The following is a 13,965-nucleotide window of genomic DNA, read 5'->3' as shown; positions in this document are numbered from 1 at the left end:
CCTCACTAGCCTCTCATCTAGAAAGTTGTGTACTCCCAGAATTGATCAAGATGTGCACACAATGCTTTCTAACGAGTTCGCCCACCCGTAATGTCCTCGGCTTGGAAGCACCCGAATATACATGCATCAATATTTTAACTTGGATATCTTCCTTCGCCCTCCTCCACAACTTCTTCATGGACCTCCTCTGAACACTCTCCATCACCAACAATCTCATCGTCCTCCTTGAGACCGTCGATGAGCATCACACTTCCGATCTGTTTGGAACACCGATAACCGGGGGTGAAACATTCATCACATCGAAAGTAAAGTCCTATCGCTCTTCACTCCACCACTTGGGCAGGTGTGAGAGTTGTGCCTCCTCTAAAATCGAAAGAAGGTCTCAAAGGTGGTCGCTGCCATCTTGAGAGTCTTGTGCTTTTGCTCTACCCTCACGGCCTTCTCAAAGGCCTCATCAAGAGTGGTCGGACAAAGAGTACGAACATCTGCCTGTATCTCTTTTCGTAGCCCTGAAATAAATGTGCTCATCAATGTCGGTTCGGGCCAAGGTGGATTATAACGAGTACTAACTCTTTCAAATTCAGCTTGGTACTCCAATACGGTCGTCCTCTGAACCATCTTACTTAATGTGTGGTAGCAAAATCTTCATATGCCGCTGTCCCAAATCTGTATGTAATCCTCCTACAAAAGTCAGCCCAACCGATAAATCCTCCACCATGAATAGCTGATCTATACCAATGTAATGCTGTTCCATGGAGGTGAAAGCTTGCCATCTAGACTTTTGCGTCCTCTACTGTCCCTTGACAATCAAAGTATTGTTTCACTTGAAACACCAAATCCATCGAATCACCACCTTGGAAGTTTGGGAAGTTCAAGCGTGTGGTTCTCCCTCGATTAACATTATCGGGTTCACGAAAGAACCTTAGTTTCGGTCTGACCCTTCACAGATTTGAACTAAAACTAGGATGAAAACATGATATAGTGCGGGTGATGGTGGTGGTGACGGGTGGAGTGGATGTTAGGGTTACGGATGATAATAAAGATGAGGGTGGATGGTTGATGTTGTTTAAGAGATAAAGATGAAGGGGAAGAAGTGGTCGAGATCCCAAGGAAGAAGGAGGACTCGATAGACGAGAGAGATTAGAACTTAGGAGAGACCTTGCCAATAGTAGAGGTAGTAGGTTGGTGAAGAAGGATGAGGGAGATTAGGGTAGAAAGACTAGAGAGAGGATAGAGGAGGCAAGCAACCAATATTCATTAAGTATAATGATTTTGGCTACCATCCACACCTTTATAGAGGCTAGCCAACAAGCTAAAATAACAATTATTAACCCTAATTCTAGTGGATTCCCACCGATCGTGTTTGAAGCGCCCGATTGCATTTGAACTCACAAATGGCGTTCTCTGCCAATGCGAACCTAATGCAAACGTTCGAATGTATATTTCGCGTTCGTCGTTTTTGTGAACCTAATGCTGGCATTTGCAAAGGCCTTCAAACGTGCCCCTAACCGCGTTCGAACACGACCTACAGAAAATTTATTTTAATGAAAATAAATAACTAATGCAATAAGAAAAGACTCTAACTAAGTGTATCACTGAACTTACCACGGGGTTTGAGGTTGCTATTGGAGACAGCATGAAAATTTGGACGAAGAGCTTGTGTCGCTTGGTCGGTATATAGGTGCAAGGACACGAAATCATTGTGGACTTGTATCCGTTAGCGCTGCAAGGAGCGGACATTATCCATGGTACTCAGTGGTTGCAGAGCTTAGAATCCATCACTTTTAATTTCCGGAGCATATGAATAAAATTTAAGCAAGGAAACAAAGAGGTGCAGCTTGATGGCGTTCAGTCCCCACTGATTCCAGCAATGCAGCCAATGGTGGGGCTGCTTTGTGCGAGTAATTTAGCCTATCTTCTTTAGTTAGGACTAGCAGGAGATGAGCCCCCTAATGAGTCCAGGTACCACAATTGATTTGCATAATTTATTAGATAAATTTGCTAGACTATTTGAGGAGCCAAAGGAGTTGCCACCAAGGCAAACGGCGGACCATCGCAAGAGATTGTGCCTTGGGCTGCACTGGTGAACATGAGGCCGTATCAGTATCCACATGTGCAGAAGGATGTTATATCCAAGATGGTAGCTGAGATGTTGGAGCAGGGCCTCATACAACCAAGTCATAGCTCTTACTTATCGCTCGTGCTATTGGTGCGGAGAAAGATAGGACATAGCATTTTTGTATCGACTACCGGGCACTAAACGTTATCACCGTCAATGATTGGTATCCTATTCTGGTCATAGAGGAGCTACTATACGAGCTTGCAGGGGCGACCATATTCAACAAGCTTGACTTGAGGGTCGAGTATCATCAAATTAGAGTTCACCCTGCGGATGTGCACAAAACTGCATTTCAGACATCGGACGAGCACTACGAGTTCCGTGTGATGCCTTTTGGTCTCACCAATGCTCCAGCTACTTTTCAAGGCCACATAAATGATAATTTTTGGCCTCTATAACGAACGTATGTCTTGGTATTCTTTGACGATATTTTAGTGTACAACAGGATTGAAATGGAGCATTGGCGGTATTTGGAGGATGTGCTGAATTTGTTGAAGCAAAACCAGCTGACGATTAAGAAGTCCAAGTGCCTATGGGGAGTACCATAAGTGGAGTATTTAGGCCACATCATCACAGCGGAAGGAGTGGCAGCGAATCCTCAAAAGGTGGCGTGCATGATCGCTTGGCTAATCCCTACTTCCACCACAGGATTGCGAGGATTCTTAGGGTTGACCGGGTATTATCGCCACTTCATCACTGGGTATGGCAAGATCACTGCTCCTCTCACTTCTTTGCTGAGGAATGACTCTTCTAGATATATGGATGAAGCTACAACAGCCTTTGAAAAACTAAAAATAGCAACAACAACGGCTTTCGTTCTAGCTCTCCCGAACTTCACCAAAGAGTTCGTTGTGGAATGTAATGAGTCGGGAGTTGGCATAGGAGCTGTAATAATGCAAGACGGACATCCCATAGACTTTCTTAGTAAGGCATTATCACAAAAATCCCAGCAATTATTGACCTACGAGAGGGAGATGTTGGCAATTCTGCATGTGGTGACAAAATAAAGGTCTTATTTGATCGATAGGCGATTCATTATCTGAACATATCAAAGTAGCCTTTCATACTTTATGGGATAGCATATTCACACTCCGACATAGCAGAGATAGGTCAAAAAATTACTGGGGTATGATTATGAAATTCAATATAAGAAAGAAACAGAAAATAGAGCGGCGAATACATTATCGCGCTAGCCCGATACTGTCGAGCTCGCAACCTATTCTTCTTCCACTTTTCTTTTTCTTGACAAGATGAGGTATGCATGTACATCTGACCCAGATGTTATGAGATTCTTACAGGAGGTATTAGATGATCTAAAGCACCATCCAGAGTTGGAGAACCGAGGTGGTTTGCTGCTGGACCGCAGGTGCATTCGGGTGCCCGCAAATGATGGATTGTAGCAAAAATTGTTGGAGCACTTCCACCAAACTCCAAAAGCTGGTTATGAGGGTTTCTTGAGGACTTATAGGAGGATATCACAAAGCTGCACGTGGCTAGGACTGAGGTGAGACGTGAGAAGTTTTGTTCGTGTTTGAGAAGTCCATCAAAGGGCTAAGGCAATCACATTGAAACCGGCGAGAGCCTCTACCGATATCGGACAATGTTTGGAAAGACATATCTATGGATTTCATAGAAGGTCTTCTGCTCGTACGTAGTTATTCCTTTATTTTTATGGTGGTTAACAAATTAAGTAAATATGCGCACTTTTCTATATTATCACATCTATTTTCAGCGATGTCAGTGACTGAAATTTTTGTTAGAAATATTACTCGGTTGCATGGCATGCCACGCATGATTGTCTCGGATCGTAATCGTGTATTTGTGAGCGACTTTTGGATAGAGTTTTTTAGATTGCTGAGGACTCGATTGAACTTTAGTTCGGCCTACCATCCACAAACAGACGGCCAAATCGAGGTGATCATATCAAGACATTGAATAGTACTTATGGTGCTTTGTTGGAGAGATATCGAGATGATGGTTGGTCTTACCGTGGGCAGAGTGGTCTTACAACACCACCCACCACAACAGTATTGGCATGACTCCGTTCGAGGTTGTGTATGGGTGCACGGCTCCGACATTACACGCTTATGACCTAATGGCATCTACAGATCAGATGGAGGTGGACTTAGCTTTGATGGATAGAGACGCCACATTGAGGAGGTTGCGTGCCCATCTTAAACTTGCTCAAAACAGCATGAAGTAAGTTTATAATCATAGCCATCAGGAGCAAGAGTTCGATGCAACCGTATTGACAAGTGACCTTACGTTCAATGCGAAATAAAAAATTAGCACATTGCTACTTCGGTCTGTTTTTGATAGAGCGTATCGGTCCGGTTGCTTATCGTTTAGAGCTGCCTAAAGGGTTGAGAGTGCATCATGTCTTCTATGTTTTATTGCTGAGGGAGCGGATTGGAGATCATGTGGTCATTGAATCAGTTCTACTAAAGCCATTGGAGAAGACAGAGATCATGGAGCCAGTTCGTGTACTTGCTAGGCGCCGACGACGTCATGGTACCAGATTGGAGATGGAGGTCATAGTTGAGTGGCTTAACAAACCATTCAACGAGGTGACATGGGAGTTGGAGACGAACATCTTGGAGTGTTTCCCCTACTTTACACCTTGAGGACAAGGTGGGGGAAGCGTGGTGGCTGATACACCTTGCTAGAGTCTTTTCTTATTGCATTAGTTATTTATTTTTATTAAAATAAATTTTTTATAGGTCGCGTTTGAACGCGAAAAAGGGGTGCGTTCAAATACATGTGCGGATGCCTACATCAATTCGCAGAAACAAAGAACCCAAAATGTGCGTTCGAACGCGATCGGGCACGTTCGAATGCCCGCATGCGAATGCCTGCATCAGTTCGCATCTACAAATAACGTTTTTTGTGCGTTCGAACACAGTTGACCCCGTTCAAACGCAATTGATAGGAGTCCACTAGAATTAGGGTTAATAATTATTATTTTGGCTTATTGATTAGCTTCTATAAAAGTGTAGATGGTAGCCAAAATTATTATGATGAATAAATATTGGTTTCTATCCTCCTCTATCCTTTCTCTAGTCTCTCTACCCTAATCTTCCTCCTCCCTCTTCACCAACCAACCACTTCTACCGTTGGCAAGGTCTCATCTAACTTCTAATTTTCCTCATCTGTCGAGTCCTTCCTTCTCCTTAGAATCTCGACCACTTCTTCCCCTTGGTCTTTATATATTAACTACATCAGCCATTTACCCTCATCTCAATTATCATCCATAACCCTAACATCCACTCTACCCATCACTACCACTATCATCCCCACTCTATCGTATTTTTGTCCCAATTCGAATCTATGAAGGACGTAAATACGAAAAATGTAGATCAGGAAGTTACAGATCAATCAACTTTGGTTTCGTAATTTTCGAACTACAAGAGAATATTTGATGAATATTGTCCCTTGATTGCGCGAACTGCTTCCTACAATCAATCTTGATCTTGAAGGGATCGTTCCATAAGTTATGTTCCATAAGTTATGTTCCATAAGTTATCAAAAAATTATTCTAATTTGTAACGTATATAGAAGAGAGCTTACCACTACAAGTAATCCTACTGTTTAGTTAAATACTAGTATAATAAGTAATAATTATATTTTATGTGACATAAAGCTAATATTAAAGTAACGAAGAATAGTGAATTTATATTAGGAATTAGTAAACTAAATAATAATTGGTTGGATGTAAACTAGTAGTACTAATTAGATATTATATAATTTAGTGACAAAATAACAATCTTGGTTTATTTTTAAATTAATTCTTAAAAGTTATACAAAATAACATGAGAAAGACTGATAAATTAGTATACTAAAATAAGCTAAATTATTGTTTAGTTACTACACTAGAACAATAAAATTTATTCTACAAATGTATTTCTATTTAATAAGTAAACAGGGGCTTGAGTGCTTTCCGTTTGATATTGCTGGACATCATTTTGGCTTGACAGGTGGCATGATTATATTCCTCTTTAATAGGATATTTCTTTTACCATTATTGGTCAACAATTAAAAGTTGATCACCTGGTCCAACCTTTGCTTAACTTGGCCTCGTCAATGTTGTACAAACTGCTTGAGATTAAAGCAGTCAAAGCTATTATACACACCCTATCGATAGGGTTCACCTCTTCCTAAAACATCTCGCTAAGATTTTCCTTCTTTTATTTCCTCTTGTAGCTCTTAATCCTTGTGGAACAAGAATAAGCTTATTCTAGAATAAGTATTTTTATTCTAATATAGTAACTAAGCAACACTTATTTATTCAGGTATAGTAATTTAACATTCTCTCATCTTATTCCATATAACTTTTAAAACATAACTTAATAATAATCCATAATTACTATTTTGCCTATAAATTAGACAACACTTAATCACATATCACCTCAATAGTCTCTTCTTTTAAATACTGATCATCTTAGCTACGGTTTAGATTTTCTCTCCTCTATCGCTTCTTTTAAATATTGGAATCTCATCTTTAGTTGAGATTCCATCTTTTTTTGGACTAATAAATTCTTCCAAAATAGAAGAAAAAATATTAAACCTGCACTCTTTTCTTACGGTGCGAGCCTTGCCTCAATGCCTTTCTATTTTCCATAGTGCACAGCTATTTAGATAGAGTGTGTAGTTATAACACGTGTTACTTTACGATGCCTCTTTATTTCTTTTAGTACATGATTATTTTATATGAAGTGCGGAATTATAATCTTACATTATCCTGTAGTGCATCTATATTTCCTCATTATTTTATATAGAGTATAGGATTATAACCCTACATTACCCCGTATTATTTTATATAGAGTGCGGGATTATAAACCCACATTGCCTAGTAATGTCTCTTTATTTTCTCACATGGACCTTCCTTACTGCCAACGCACATGTTACAAAGAGTAAGCAAGCTACCTTAGTTATATAAAGTACAAACCCATAATGCCTCTTTATTTTCTCTAGTGCATAGTTATCTTACATATAATGCAAGGTAGGGTTATAATCCCGAATTTCTTCGTAGTACTTTATAACTCTACATTACCTCTCTATTGCCTCGAAGTGCCTCTTTATTTCTCTTAGTGCATAGTTATTTTAGAATATGCGAAATTATAACCCCTCATTAGAGTGCGGGATTATAATATAATATAAACTTGTAGTGCCTCTTTATTTCTTTTAGTGCATGATTATTTTATATAAAGTACGGGATTATAACCTCGTATTACTCCACAGTGCATTTTTATTTTATACAATGCTTCTTTATTTCTTTTAATGCATAATTATTTTACATAGAGTGTAAAATTATAAACCCGCGTTACCCCCAAATTTTATTTAGTGTATTGTTATTTTACATAGAGTGCAGAGTTATAGCTTCGCATTATCCTATAGTGCAGAGTTGAAACCCAGCATTACCTTATAGTGTATAAATATTTCCTCATAGTACAAGCATATAAAAAATATTTTAAGTACACAATTGTAATAAAATAATAAATATCATTAAAATAATTACTATTTACTACTACTTTAATATATACTCAAAGGTATTTCTATCATTTAATTTAAAACATAACCAATTCCCAATACAATTTTATTATTCTTTAATACTTTAATATCAATTTTACATCACATTAAATATAATTATTACTCAGTATACTAATATTAACTCTCTTCTTCTAGTATTAAAAATTAGAATAGTTATATCTATTATAGCTTTATTTAACAAGTGAACACGGACGTAGTTCCTAACTTTCAAATTAATATATATCTAATTAAGCCTTAGCCCTCATTTCTCCGAAAAGATAAAACTAGTCGTGCTTTCGTGCAACCAACAGAGGCCAAAGCAAGACAAATCAAAACAAATGAAATTTATGTAATATGAAAGCCATTGGTGTTTCATTTCCTCCTACCAAATTAGATCTCAAACCGAGGAATACAAGACTTATGTGCATGCAGTTTCAATCCACTATATCACTAAATTTGGAAAAAGATGGCAAGCGTTTCGTTGACTTTAATTGTCTTGGCACTTGTCATTTCATTCAAGGTGAATCATGAGGGACCATAGATTGTTTCTTGCAACTCTTCTTGGCACTTGTCATTTCATTCAAGGTGAATCATGAGGGACCATAGATTGTTTCTTGCAACTCTTCTTGGCACTTCTCAATTCGTTCAATGAATCATGGACTGACCATAATTGTTTCTCGTAACTCTTGGATAACATCCATAACTCAGCTCATAATTGTTACAGAATGAATTACTTGCAATCAGATACAAGTAATCAACAATATTAGCCGTACAAAAAAGTGAATAGTTAAAATAAAAGATGAAAAGAGAACTACTAGTGTTACATTATTCACATTATAGAGACTGTACATACGAAATACATGGGCATAGATAGCTCTCCATAAAGTTAGCTAGGCTGATAACCTTCTGTATTTTGACTGTCCTCACATCTAGCATAAGGTGCTGCCACAAAAGGAGACCCCATTTTGATGGAGGCGCCAACAATATCAGCCAAAATTTCCTCATACCAATGAGTGGTGATCTGCGCAAGCAATAAAATACATCCACTTTGTAGGCATTGCACTGCAGCTATAGCTGGCCCAGGCGCTCCTGATAATTCAATAAATAGAGGGAAAAGCAGGCATGGAGGGTCAAAGAGTCATACAGTAACACATCAAACAATTTCTACAGTCATTTCAATCTCATCAAATATTTCCTAACAAGGCAAGTGACTACAGATCATTGTACAGTATAAAAAAAAGTCAAATAAAGTTGATCTTACAAGGAATTTGTTGATCAAGCATACAAGCATATTAGATTTGTTCACAAGAAACAACTGCACAATTGTGACAGACTCAGTTTAGTTTGGATACCTAAAATTGCGGGGAATAGATTTATTCAGAACAGACAAATAATTGGTGACAAATGGCTCCCAAAATTGGATCAAAAAGCTACAAAAGTCAAAGGCCAAAAACAATTGGCTACCCTTAATCTTTAGTAGTTGGAGTATATTAGTAGTCATCTCACAAAATGACAAAATGGTTAGTCTAAGTGCTAGAAGTAATGCTCTGTGCTTTTGTAAATTGGCAACACAGTAAGAATTATCGCTAGTAATTGTCACAAATGCAAAGCTATACTGTTTCATACTTATCTCCAACCTTAAAGTATCAATAATTTAATTATTAATTTCTTCTAGAATGAACTGAACATATTTTGGCTGTCAATTGGAGGCTTTTGCAAGGCAAAGCACATTGTAATAGTTACAAAAATTGAGCTAGAAAGCAATTTTCCATAATATAAAATAATGATATGTTATGATCATGCAATCTAAATTGAAAAGATTATTCACTTTATTAGACTTTAGTTTCAAATAGGGGTATTTTTTAAATAAAAGTAGGGGTTCTATGCAAAAGTATTGCTCATCGTAAACAGACATCATAATGGGTACAAAAATCAAGATAGAAAGCAATCTTTCCATTACACAATAATGATTTTCTATAAATAGCAATCTAAAGAATGGAAAGGAATATTGAAGCCGCATGAATCTTCAGATTACAAGTCTAAATTTAAAGAATAGGTCTAGCTCTTTGGGTTATTACTCTTTAGTTTCAGGTAGGAGGAATATTTTTGGAATATATGCTAGAGTACTGCTCACCATGAAAGTACTACAGCAGCAATTACTGTTTAAGATACTGTCATCTAAACAGTAGAAGTAATGCTTTTACTTATTGTTTGACACGTGCTAAAGTTTGTTTTGTTTACATTTGCGTTCTACCTGCGAAGGGCTCATTTGGCAGAACCTATGTGGGTGCTGTAATTTGAGAAAAGGCTTGAAAGCTTGGTTTGGCTGTTGCTCCTGTTTTTTGTTCTTTCTCATATCATTTTTTATACGCTCTATCAACGATGGTCGTGCCACAGGCACGGCACGTGCCGCAACACTTGCCGGCCGTGCCGTAAGGAAATGAGAGAAAAAGGTAACACCTTCACCGTCGCTATCACGGCTTGCCGTCATCCGAGCTCGCGTCTGGTGCCCTAGCCTAAGGAAGGAGAAGAAAGAGATTGAGAGAGAGAGAGCGACTCTCTCTCAAGCTAGGGCATTCTTCTCGTTCATCTCCAAAGCTAGATGACCACGAGCTCGAGTGACGACGAGCTGCGACGGTGAAGGCCAGTGGCGACAGCGAGCTCGACGACGAGGTCAATGGCGAAGCTATTAGGAGGTCCATGCACTCTATGTCTCTATTCTAATCCTGTCCTCTTCTCTACTGCATATACATACTTCATGGTCTTTTCCAGCCCCTTCATCTAATATTTATCATACACTAAGATATTATTTTTCTATCCCATTTTCAGCAATGGGATAGTAGAGAACCATCCTAGTTTTATAACATATATTTATTTACCCGTAGGCCCATCATCACATTGTATGTCATCTTTACCTTGGCTTCATCACATAGTAAGTCAATTAAATAGTATCGGCAGTATTAGAATTCACCACACTGACTGATCAGGAGTAAATGAACATATTGACCAACACTAAACACAGGCCAAATATGGCCATAATTATGACTTGTAATGAGACGGCAACGCATTGGCCAGGTATTTCCTTAAAAAACATATGCCAATTCAATTGTCTAACTTAATCTATTATGAAGAGACATAAATCAGAAGCCAAGATAATCTTGGCAGTTTGAAAAGGATGAAACATCTATAATGGAAGATAGTACATAGTACAAAATGCTAATATTATTCTAGACACATTGAAGCTACTTTTGTCACATGAAAGTCAGACAGTTTTAACTTGTCGGAGAGAAGACTAAGTAGTAGCTCTACATTTGACTTCATCGTCAAAATTTCAACCAATATTGCAAAATTCAGGTTGAGATCATGTAGTATCTCTACATAAACCTTACTAGAATAAAGCATTAATTTAATGATTTTTCCAACCTTCCTTTAATTTTGTTCATTTTACCTCAATACCTAGCAGCAGCGGTATCTTCAACAAATCTCATGCCATGTGGCAATCCTATTAACATAGTAAATACCGGCCAGCATGGAATGCGCCGATACTAGCATGGCGATCCCACTTGGCATATGTTCATCTTCATTTAAATATCCTTCAATGTCCAAGTGCTTACAAGTTCTAGTTGTGACAAATTAGAGAGTTATGCAAGCCAAGAACATGCAACAGTTTGTGAATAAACAAGATACAAATAGCTGGATATCAAATAAACAGGTTGTTAAATTCATCGCATCAAACCTGAAGCATCTGCATTAGCTTTGGATGCTGCTCCAGAAGTTGGCAAAGCTTATCTCGATCACTTAGCAGGGACTATTCAAGAGCAACAAACTATTCATCAGCATGAACTGAAATGCAGTGAAAAATGTAATATTATGTAATAGGAATAATTTATATACTATGAACCTGAATGGCTTCAGGTGAAGCAAAGTATTGCTGTAAAGTCATCCCAGAGTCATTCTGATGCTGAGATGAGCTATCAGCTTGGATATGATGATCTTGTGATTGTACTTGCTCAACTGCTTGCCGCATAGGTTGCAAAACTTCCTGCTGATAGTACAGCTGTATTTGAGGAACATGAAGCTGCTGCTGAAACTGTAAGGGAACCTGAACATGGATAGAGTTTTGTGGGAATGGTATCACTTGTTCAGAATGTACTTGTGGCATATGAATATGAGTGGGCTGTTGTGGAGACTGAGAAGGATGAGGTAGCTGTGGTGGCGGTGGCGGTGGTGGCCTTGGCTGTAATGATGGAATTGAAGGCTGAGAGTTAGGGAGTGTTTGTGAAAGGCTAGACAAAAGCTGGCCTTGAGGCAGAGGTGGCGAGCTAAGAACTGATCCAGGTACTGAAGAAGGTCTACTAATGAGCAATGGTGGTGTAAATGGAGGTAGCGAATAGGATATAGTAGTTCCTGATGAAGGAGTCATTCCTAAACTTGTATCACTATTACGAGAGGAAGGTGAACGCTGATTTCCAACATAATTGGTATGGTTATACACTGAAGCAGGCGAACCAGAGCTTAGTGCAGGTGGAGTGGAATATGGTGGAGGAAGCGGTGGCGTTGGTCGTGAAGAGGTAACAGAAGAGAAGTGCTCAGCATGCAACCTACTTCCAGTAAATGAATTCCATGAGAACTTTGACTCTGGATTTAGCAGCGCATTTGAAGACGAACTGTTGCCAGTTGGTAACATATTATTCTCTGTCTGAAGCTGAAAATGGAAGTCAGTACAGAAGAATATAAGGAACTCTCTATAAACAGAAGTCTATCTTCTCTTACCTGAAGCCCTGCAATGGCATTAGGGCCAGTGACATCAAAAGTATGAAAAGGATATCCAGTAGGAAGTGGTGGTTGAGTATCTCCTAAATTGTTCAGTAGAGGTAATGAATGGCTCTGAATAAGGTCAGCATTTTGAGCTGACATGGCAGGAGCTGGAGGAGGGGTTGAAGGCAAAGGTGGCTGGTTGGCAGGAAGCTTCTGTTGGCCATATGCTTGAGACCCCATAGCTGAGGAAATATCAGAAGACATCTGTGAGCTTTTCCTCTGATAAAAATTAGAGGGAGGTAATGTGTTAACAGGTAGCAGTGCAGAATGTGCACTAAGAAAAGACGAAGGAAAGCCAGCTACATTTGTTGAAGGTTGAGCATCAGAGCTTCTTAACCCAGTGATCAGAGAAACAAACTTTGATTCTTCTGGTTGAACATGTGAGAGTTTCTCTCTGCCTGTTACTAAAGGATTTTTCTCCGGAGGAATATTTATATCTTGCAGAGATGGCATTACAGACTTGGAAACTGATTGTCTTGAAGCAACAGCAGCACGTGAGTTTCCATCAGCTGTTGATGATGGTGTACCATTCTGAGGAAACCTACTATTTTCATTTTGATCTCCTTCAGTCTCCTCAGCAGTTGAACCTGGAGAGCTTTCCCCAATAATGGCCAGAGGTGATTGCAAACTGTCGTCTGGTTGAGGGAAAGGCAATTTATCATCAGATCCTGATTCTTCATCAAAGACGATATCAATCTCTTGTTCATCATCAAGATCAGCCTTTGGCTGTCGTAGTTTATCAATCTTCACAGGATCATTATCAATCGGAAGAGACAAAGTCTTGACTTGAGCTGAATTAACAGTCCCTGCAGGCATAGTATTTTGACGCTCCCTTTGCCTTGCCATAAATTCATCCACATGGATTGATGGAGGCCTTCCACTAATTGATCCACCACGTTGGGACAAACTTACAATATTAGAACCACTACTCGCAGCATCAATATTTCTCTCTCGGGCAACATAATCATCTACATGCATTGATGGTGGTCTGCTTGTGTTAGGCTTGCGCTGACGGAAGGTATCCCTACGAGTAGGTCCAGCAGAGACACTGGGGATATTCAGTCCTCGTGAAAATGCATTTAACGAAACAGCTTCAGACCCAGCATTATCCCGTATACGTCTACCCGATCCTTCTCCTATTGCTAGTTTCTTCCTTGCAGATTGAGCTGGCATCAATTGTCTATCAAGAGAAGAATCAGAACACTCCCACACAAACTTTTCGCCAGCTCCTCCATAAGGAATATCAGCACTATTCTTTTCTGATTCTACAATGAATTTCCAAGCAGTCAAGAAAAATAGTGCAGTTTCATCATCCAACAGAATTCTGGTTAAAGATGGCATTAAATGAGATGTCATATAGATAGACCGAACGACATCACTTGGGGATTCAAAGCCATCACTAAAAGCAGTGCCTTCTGTGGTGGGTAATGTTCCAGAAGAGCTCTTAAGCAGACACATAATTGATTCCAGATGCTCCTTAACCTACAATTTGAATATTCGTA

General features: G+C 39.1%; 1 protein-coding gene across 3 annotated transcripts in view; it reads right to left on the bottom strand.

Moving 5' to 3' along the window:
- Positions 1-8,306: 8,306 nt before the first annotated feature.
- LOC140770000 (protein virilizer homolog) overlaps positions 8,307-13,965 on the bottom strand; it is a 54,444-nt gene continuing 48,785 nt past the window's right edge. For 2 of the 3 annotated variants that reach the window (XM_073110941.1, XM_073110943.1), the window contains exons 26-29: positions 12,419-13,945; positions 11,547-12,350; positions 11,382-11,453; positions 8,307-8,734 (exon numbers count right to left, since the gene is read on the bottom strand). In XM_073110941.1, the coding sequence (XP_072967042.1) occupies positions 8,714-8,734; positions 11,382-11,453; positions 11,547-12,350; positions 12,419-13,945 (2,424 nt within the window). In that variant the 3' untranslated portion in view covers positions 8,307-8,713. The remainder of the gene's footprint in view (positions 8,735-11,381; positions 11,454-11,546; positions 12,351-12,418; positions 13,946-13,965) is intronic. The other variant, XM_073110942.1, reaches the window with a different exon arrangement.

Source organism: Typha angustifolia, chromosome 11 (assembly GCF_048772165.1).
Source record: "Typha angustifolia cultivar Huaian chromosome 11, ASM4877216v1, whole genome shotgun sequence".
NCBI classification, from domain to species: Eukaryota; Viridiplantae; Streptophyta; class Magnoliopsida; order Poales; family Typhaceae; genus Typha; species Typha angustifolia.
Note: the sequence above shows the minus strand (reverse complement) of the source record. Positions and strands in the feature narration are given on the sequence as shown.